We start from the raw sequence: 7,909 nt of genomic DNA, 5'->3' as shown, positions 1-7,909 counted from the left end.
GTAAGTCACCTATCAGCTCAAATAATTATGGTACAACAAAAATAATTTTTGGGATGTATTTGTGACATGCTAAAAAGGGTTTATTCACCTCTCATATACATTAGTAGGGCAACCAGATTATAGGAATCGTTTTATTCATTTCCTGAAAAAAAATATTTTGTGACTTACGTCACTTCTATGGAATGCCACAGATATAGGATGCAATTGAATCAAAATTTGGGCCACAGAGGACGCTGGCTGTGAAGCACAGAGTGCTGTTCACAGTTGTAGAGGACTTGCATTTTCAGCCAGTTCCCACAGGGAACCCCTGCTGAAAAATCCTATTTTACTTTTAAAGTCTAAAATTTTTGCCTTAACTTCATCTACATCCTTTTCTGGAAAAAATGTTTACATAATTTGAGTATCAAAGTAATACAATCTAATATTTCAGTGTCATTTAAACCAGCCCCCCTAAACCTAGAGTCCAGTAAATATGCTTCTTTGTGAACATCAGTGACACAAAAATCAATTTTGGCATGTAACTTAGCCTTAACAGTTTGACAGACACTTCTAGAAAAGTGACTCTCTTCAAGTCTAGTAATCACATTGTTTATAATGTCCATGAAAACTATAGGCACCAAAGACATTCGTTCTTCATCACCTTCCAACACATTAATACCTCTAGCAGTGGGACGCAACAGTTCAGTCAGAGCCTCCAAGTCTTTCCAAAAATTATCATGTAAAATAATTCTCTTAGTTTCTGGCAAAATAGTAGCACCAGCTTGCTTGTTGACTAGAATACTGTCATACATATCTACATCACCATAGAATCTAGTTTTACTAGATAAACATAGAGACTTGTAGTTAACACCATAGTTTTTCTTTTGTATATCTACAAACACAACCTTTGTTACTCTCTTGGATCTAATTTTTATAACTAACTTAGCTTTTTTACGTACATTTGCAAAGCGAGTAATTTTCCAATGTCCTCACACGATAAATCCTTACCACGGGCCACACAACCAGCTGTTAAAATATGAGGATGTCCTCTTTTAATTAGATCCCATGCAGTTTTCATAACTGAAGCATTGTCAGTAACAATCAAGGCTACCCTATTACTTCCTACACTTTCAAGTACCTTTAAGGTTTCAGTTGCTACGTAGGCTAATCTATTTCTGAGCGGCTGTATATTGTCGTTGCTGACATTTCTCATATATTTGTATTTGTTTTTCTCATGGCCAGCCCGAAATGACATTCTCTTCATTAGAGATGATATTGCATAATGGTCTGAGAAATTAGTTTTGATTATTTCTGCTACTTTTTCTACATCTTTTGTCCTCTCATTTATATTTGTAGCGATATTGTCAATGCAAGTTGAGGTTTTATCAGTTACTCTAGTGGCATCTTTTAGCAGTAGCTTTATCTTGTAGTTTGACAATATCTCTTTCAATTCGACTGAGGCCTTACTTTTGCTCATGGCATCAATATTAAAATCTCCAACCACTGTGATTGTTGTGTTTGGTTTGTATATTTCCTGAAGCATATCGTTAAGTACGGTGAGGAATTCTCCAACTGTTGAAATGGGAGGTGCTCTATATGTAGCTATTATTATTTGCTTCTTCTCTGTATTGTTACCACTGTCCACTGTGCATCCGCATACTTCAAGTATATTTTGTTTGGCGAATTTGGATAGGTCGAATACTTCTATTTTGGTGCCCTTCTTAGGGGTAGCCATGAGTATGACACCTCTTCCTCTGTTGGTATTTTTTTCTCTACTGAAGTTACTAATATGTCGGATTTCCCCATATCGCAGCTTTTAGGCTTCTTCGGCATACTTGAAAGTCTCGGACAGTATTAGTATCTCTGGTTGAGATTCTTCTATAAGTTGTTGGATTTGATTTCTTTTATTGATGGCTGACCTTACGTTTGCGTGTACGATTTTGAGGTAGTTCTTATTTGTCTGTATATGTTCTGCTTCTTCTTTGGTTTTATGTCATTCGAGCAGCAGTCTAAGTGTTTCTTTAGTTCCTTCTATGTTTAGGTGAAGACCATCTTTAGCCAGGTGTTCCTTCTTGATGTTCTTGTGTATGTCAAGTATTCTGACTTGTCCATTCCAGTTCATCCTGATAGTTTTCTTCCTTATTTACTATCTTTGTAAGGTACCTATTGTACTTGGCTGTATCTTTTTTGAGTTGTGGCTTATCAGTTCTTATAGGAACATTTGCTATGGTTACATTTGTTGACCTTGCTATAGATATTATCTTTTTGATTGTAGCTTCTATGGTTTGCTCATATATCGTTTGTTGATGTGGGCGTGTTTTAGTTTAGAAGAAGAAAGTTACGGCTTTTTAGGTAGTTCTAGGTGGCAGTGGTGTACGGAGCGGAGCAGAAGGCAGAGTTTCCGGCTAATCCACAACAGGCACCCATGGTGGTGGCGGCCGCGGCGGCCATGGCATGGCACGGGCGGCACGGCTGCACGGCGTTGTTTTGAAGATACAGAGATGAGATTGAAGTGCTAGCGTGTGTCGAAAATTGCTAGATTTTTTTTTTCAACTAGCAAGCGTAAACGCTGAGTGGCTTTGGTCTGGCTTGGCCTGGACCTGGCGCCTGGCCTGGACCTGGCGCCTGGCTTGGCCTGGCCCATGGACCGACGTCTAAAATGCCAATCTCTAAGAGGCTGATACAGAAATATCCATACGGATGTCTCTCAGCTTAAGGTGAGTGACTACGGTCTGATATGTTCCGGCCCTTTACATTTGCCCCTTTCCATATTGGCGCGTTTCAGCGAATTGTCACAAATTTGTTAGAAGTAACTTGAGGCAGAGAGGTTATGTTTCTTCTCTGCTATTCGTTACATTTTGGATAGTTTGTCTATTAGCTTGAACCTTGAACTACAATCGGCTCGCTTACAACCACCATCTATCTTTTATGGTTTGGGAGCTAGGGCCGCGAGAAGCGCCGCGCGCCGCCGCGCGCCCATAAGGCCCCGTGCATAGCGGTCGCGCCGAGCAACCTCCCTCCTGGGAGGTAGGCAACGGCGCGCTAGGCGGGCCCGGCCAAGTGGGGGTAAGCTTTTTCGCCCGGCCGCGGCGCGCAGTTCGCAGTCCTTCTCCTCATTCGTCCAAGGCCCGGGGCCGCACCCCGAGCGGCGACGCGCGCTGTGTTTCCTACCGCCACGGCGCTCCGCACCGAGCCGCGCGGCGGGTTGCCTACCCGGGCCCTCCGCCGGCGCTCGCCCGGGCGGGGCCTCGCGCCGCCTGCTCCACTTTACTGGTAAAGTCGCTCATTGGGTTTAAACCGTTCGTACGCGTAGAGCACACGGGTGCAGGGGTCAGGGTAATGAAAATCCACCAAGTGTTTACTCCATCTCAAATTTATTCAAAGGGTCAACCAAGTAAGATACACTGTCGACCGTGAGACATCACGACAATGACAGTATGTGCGCGATAGAGATGAGGTCTGTCTTTTCATTAGCTGAGCAGTATATAACATAGCGTTCGAGATTTTCAACTGGAACATGATCTGATGTAGATATGTAAGCAAAGTAGCAAGGTGGATCCGTAAAAGCTTTAACAAAACACAACATTTTCCCATGAGAATTGCCATTAGCACACTGGTATTTACAATACGACGATACTCTAGACCCTTGTTTATAGGAGGAACTTACGAACAGTGTTCCTTGTTTAAAAATTCTAGAAAATGTGCGAATCTGACAGGACCCAAGCTCACTCTCAGTAAGTTTAGTGATCCCTGATAATGTTTAGTGACAGCATCAAATTAAACAACATGCACATTGTCAGATATCTTCTCACTTAGAGTAAGATACTTCCGGTTTACAAGTTTCATACAATAGTTTTTGGCATCTTTGCACTTTATACCTGCAACTAACAATGGTAATTCGGACAACATCTGAAGATTACTATAAATTTGTTTTGTTGCATGTGTAGTTCCATGCACAAGTGCTGCCAATTTACCATTAAGGTCCTCAAATTTAAAACAGCTTGTTAAACACAAATTACCACAATCCACAACAGAAGCAGCCAAGTGTCTCAGGAGATGAATATTTGATGACATGTGACGAACACCGTATAATCTCTCAAACTCTTTAGAAAACTGACATAAATATTGATCAGCTGTGGCAATGTCAGACAAATAAATACTAGATTTATGAAGGATTGCAATACCATTCACTAAGAGACAAAACGACGCGTCCTAAGAACAAAGTCTGATCTGTTTGCGCGCCCGTCAACAAAGTCCGATCTTTTCGCACGCCCGTCAACAAAGTCCGATCTGTTTGTGTGACGCTCAACAAAGTCCGATCTGCTTTTGGCCGCGCTCTGCATCGCTGGTTTAGTTTATTTCTATCTTCATTAATATTGACAGTATAGAAAAAGTAATGACTGCTATGTGATCCTAAGAGATTGAAGAATTGCTGACACCGAATATGTTAAGCAAAGATACAGAAACAGAATTGTCACAAAGCTCCAAACGTCCGCCTCCCGAGCGCGACCAAAAACAGATCAGACTTTGTTGACGGGCGCGCGAAAAGATCGGACTTTGTTGACGGGCGCGCGAAAAGATCGGACTTTGTTGACGGGCGCGCAAACAGATCAGACTTTGTTCTTAGGACGCGTCGAAAAGTTAGAAAAATACTCAGGTTTCACAACTTGTTTCATAACTATTAAGGCAATGTAAAGCAAAAAGTTTCTGCAGAGAGATGCTTTCCAAAAATGAAGTTTGGTAACATCTTCTGGTAGACGTTGTACAAAGTGAGGTAAACTCAGTTGCTTCAAAAACCTGTTTACCTTGTCAACAAACTTAACAACTGAAAATGGTTCATTTGAATATTTAGAATCGAACCAAAGCCGCAAAAGTTGCTTCACAATTCCCAGGCTCAGAGCATGCATACTGTCAATGCTTGTTGATCTGATGAAACTTGAATACACAATGTATGACAAAATTGTGGGCCCATACACGCCCCTATCCTCACTTTTTGAAGCCACAGCATTAGTAACACATTCTTGGTAATTCTGATCATTTCTTAGCAAAAGATTTTCTTCATGTGGGAAAACCATCACCTGCCCTGTTCTGTCTGACTTTTCCCCACGAACAAAACATTTTGGGCATGAATCATAACCAGCATGCCCTTTCATGTTCAAAAAGCTGGCTTTTGCTGGAACATCACATGTGCCAAACAGTACAATAGCTTTAGCTTCTTTGTCCTCAACACCACCAGGCAATCGAACAGGAAATCCCCCCTTCATTTTAACTACCTCATTGTAAATAGGAAGAAGAAAAACATTGGGGGGCCTTATCTGAATCCCCCCAGAGACCCCCTATGATCAGATTCTCTTCCTTGTACCGTTCTTCTGGAGGCAATTCGTTAATAACAAAAATGAAAGGCCAAAGGGAGTAAGAACTGCAATTGTATAGTGCCACTCCATCTGTGTACCAAGTCAAAGATAAATGAAACTCATCAAAGGGAAATGTCCTCTCAGATTCTTTGTACAAGGCACTATCATACACATCTTCAATATTGTCTACATTTTCTTTGGTTCTCTTCTGTCTATATGACAATTTCTCAAGAAACCCAGGCCTAGCATACGACTTCTGAAGTTGAGAAATAATAGAAGTAGCAATAAAATACTTGACTACACTATTTTTGCACACATCACACTTATCATGAAGAGAACTCCTCCTTTTCCAACAGTTATTACAGTAATATATCAGATTCATTGCCCCACTATCATTTCTAAAAATGTTAAACATTAAGTGCTTGCTGGTAGGCAAATTGTTAGGCTTTGGCAAAAGCAAATGAATCAGATCTAATAATTTACAGAAATCTACTCCACTTTAATGGCAAGAAGCAGCATACATTTAGATTGAAACAACGCTGTCTTTTACTGTTAGAGGTGAGTTGAGATAAAGTTGACGAGGTGATGTGTCCTTGCCTTCATGTTGGCTGCTGGGTTCTGTCACAGAATGTTCCAAGTCCATGGTGTCGTTGTCAGTGGCATTTGAACAAGCAGCACATGAAATACCATGGAAATCATCATTAGGCTCTTCAGCTCTCTCATGAGGAAGGAAATGCTCCCATTCCAGGGGAGTACCTACAATAAAAGACAAGCAAAGTAACTAATTCTTCAAAATATTAAAAAAGTAATAATTTATAGAGTTAAGATAGTAAATTTCTTACCATTTTGACTCACTGACATTAATTTAATAGGGCCCTCTGATTGGATTTGTAGAAGATTAGGTTGAAATTGCATGGGACTTTCCGTTGCTTCTGAAAATCTTTCTTTCACTACAGCACGAAAAGTAGGGCAAGTAACATTCATATCAAGAATACCGACATCTTCAAATAAATCTAATAAAAAATACACAATTTAAAATCTTAGAATCAATATTAAACAGAAACACAGTAAAATTTGGTCTGAATCTGAATAAATTACCTTGTTGGTTGGCAGATGTTTGTAGTGAAGAACTTGGACGGAGAGCACAAGTAGGCTGCACCACAGGTTTACAAGGAGATTCTTTGCGTAATACTGAAAGACAAAATTACACATTCAAATCACCGGTATTAACATGAAGCCATAGCCTAAATTAATATGAGCGCTAAAACATCAACAGTGTCTAAAAAGCTACCTGGTAGTTTCACATCTTTGGAGAGGAGGACACCTCTGGAGGGCAGGCGTATGGCGGGTTGAGATGTAGGTGGCACAGGCTCAGTAGCCTGATGAGACCGCTGTTGGAGCTGGAGTTGTCTTGGCAGTGACCCTTGTTGGCGCAATCTCTCTTCCAGTGGCGTTCCAGAACTGTGGATCCAGTCAAACAACAATCACATACACAACGTAATAGGTTAGGACGACACTGATCTGTTTTACGACAGATTGTGTGACCCGTTGTACTTTTGACAGTGAGGTTATGTAACGGACACTAACAAGTACAAAAATACTAATTTCGACCAAAAAAATGGTTGGGAAAATCGCAAACTTCCTGTGAGTATTGACGGTATAGCAGGGCCATGAAACTTGCATCCCCAAACTAACGTGTGGGCAACTTACCTTGACGTTGCGACTTCAGTTTCAATAGACGGCCGGGGTAATTGCAAGTTTAGTTTAGGCCGCTTTTCCCGGGGTTCATTTGGATCTTCCTCCACGATAGTTGAGGTGCGAAACTTTTACTTCAGAATAAAAGTTCACTTAGTCCACGAACGCAAACAGCCGGCATTCGGGCAGGTCGGGGTCGGGTAAACAGCAACAGTAATAATAATAATAAAAACAAGAACAACAATGCTGCCAAACGACCGCGCGCGGCGCCGACCGGGCAGCCCGCTGTAATCCTGCGCGCTGATCCAGCTGACAAAATAATGTTAAGGTAAGTTTTCTTCACAATTCTTATCAGTATTCCGCAAGGATGTGTGCCTCGGAAATATGTTACTTTCTGATAAGAAGTTGGCTATTTCGATATTTTCATTCCCTATCAAAACACTGGGTCAAATGTACTGAGTACGCGAGTCGAGTTGGTTTTCTGAGTTGAGTTAGTTTAATGAAGGTTAATAATAAAATAATCATCATCGAAGTGAGTGAAAGTGTTTGAAAAATGTAAAAGTGTTACCTGTTTGAAGTATGTTTCCGATATGTAACGTCGGATAACAATTATAATTTTGTTTTCCCTTCATTAGGCTGTCCCAAAAAAAAATCGACATGCCAGTTCGCGTCTCAAATGAAAGTAGAGGTTCTTCCGATCACAACGAGCACGCAAAGACCCCTGTGCGACAAGCGGAACCATAGGCGGATCGTTGCCAAAGTTTTTTGTCCTTTTTCGCGCGCTTGACGGGTACCATGTTCTCGAGGCGGCCGGGCGCGGGCCGCGCGGCCGGCGACGACGACCTGGTGTGTGGTGACTACCTAGGGTATGTACTCACCAT

General features: G+C 41.5%; 1 protein-coding gene across 1 annotated transcript; it reads right to left on the bottom strand.

Moving 5' to 3' along the window:
* Positions 1-4,663: 4,663 nt before the first annotated feature.
* On the bottom strand, positions 4,664-6,340 carry LOC127750441 (uncharacterized). Its single transcript, XM_052272140.1, has 2 exons — positions 6,176-6,340; positions 4,664-6,089 (listed from the first exon to the last, which is right to left on the bottom strand). Exons 1-2 carry the CDS (start codon positions 6,315-6,317, stop codon positions 5,857-5,859), a joined length of 375 nt encoding a protein of 124 aa, XP_052128100.1. The 5' UTR covers positions 6,318-6,340; the 3' UTR covers positions 4,664-5,856.
* Positions 6,341-7,909: the final 1,569 nt, after the last annotated feature.

Source organism: Frankliniella occidentalis, unplaced genomic scaffold (assembly GCF_000697945.3).
Source record: "Frankliniella occidentalis isolate FOCC.00 unplaced genomic scaffold, Focc_3.1 Scaffold190, whole genome shotgun sequence".
In the NCBI taxonomy this organism is placed as follows: domain Eukaryota; kingdom Metazoa; phylum Arthropoda; class Insecta; order Thysanoptera; family Thripidae; genus Frankliniella; species Frankliniella occidentalis.
The sequence above is the reverse complement of the archived record's forward strand: the minus strand, read 5'-3'. Positions and strand labels throughout refer to the sequence as shown.

What these genes read in the sequence shown, in the direction of transcription:
- LOC127750441 (XM_052272140.1), bottom strand. Translation starts at nt 6,317, where the DNA reads ATGAATGTTACTTGCCCTACTTTTCGTGCTGTAGTGAAAGAAAGATTT. An exon ending in AATGTCAGTGAGTCAAAATG is followed by an intron (nt 6,090 to 6,175) that starts GTAAGAAATTTA and finishes CTTTTATTGTAG; the next exon opens with GTACTCCCCTGGAATGGGAG.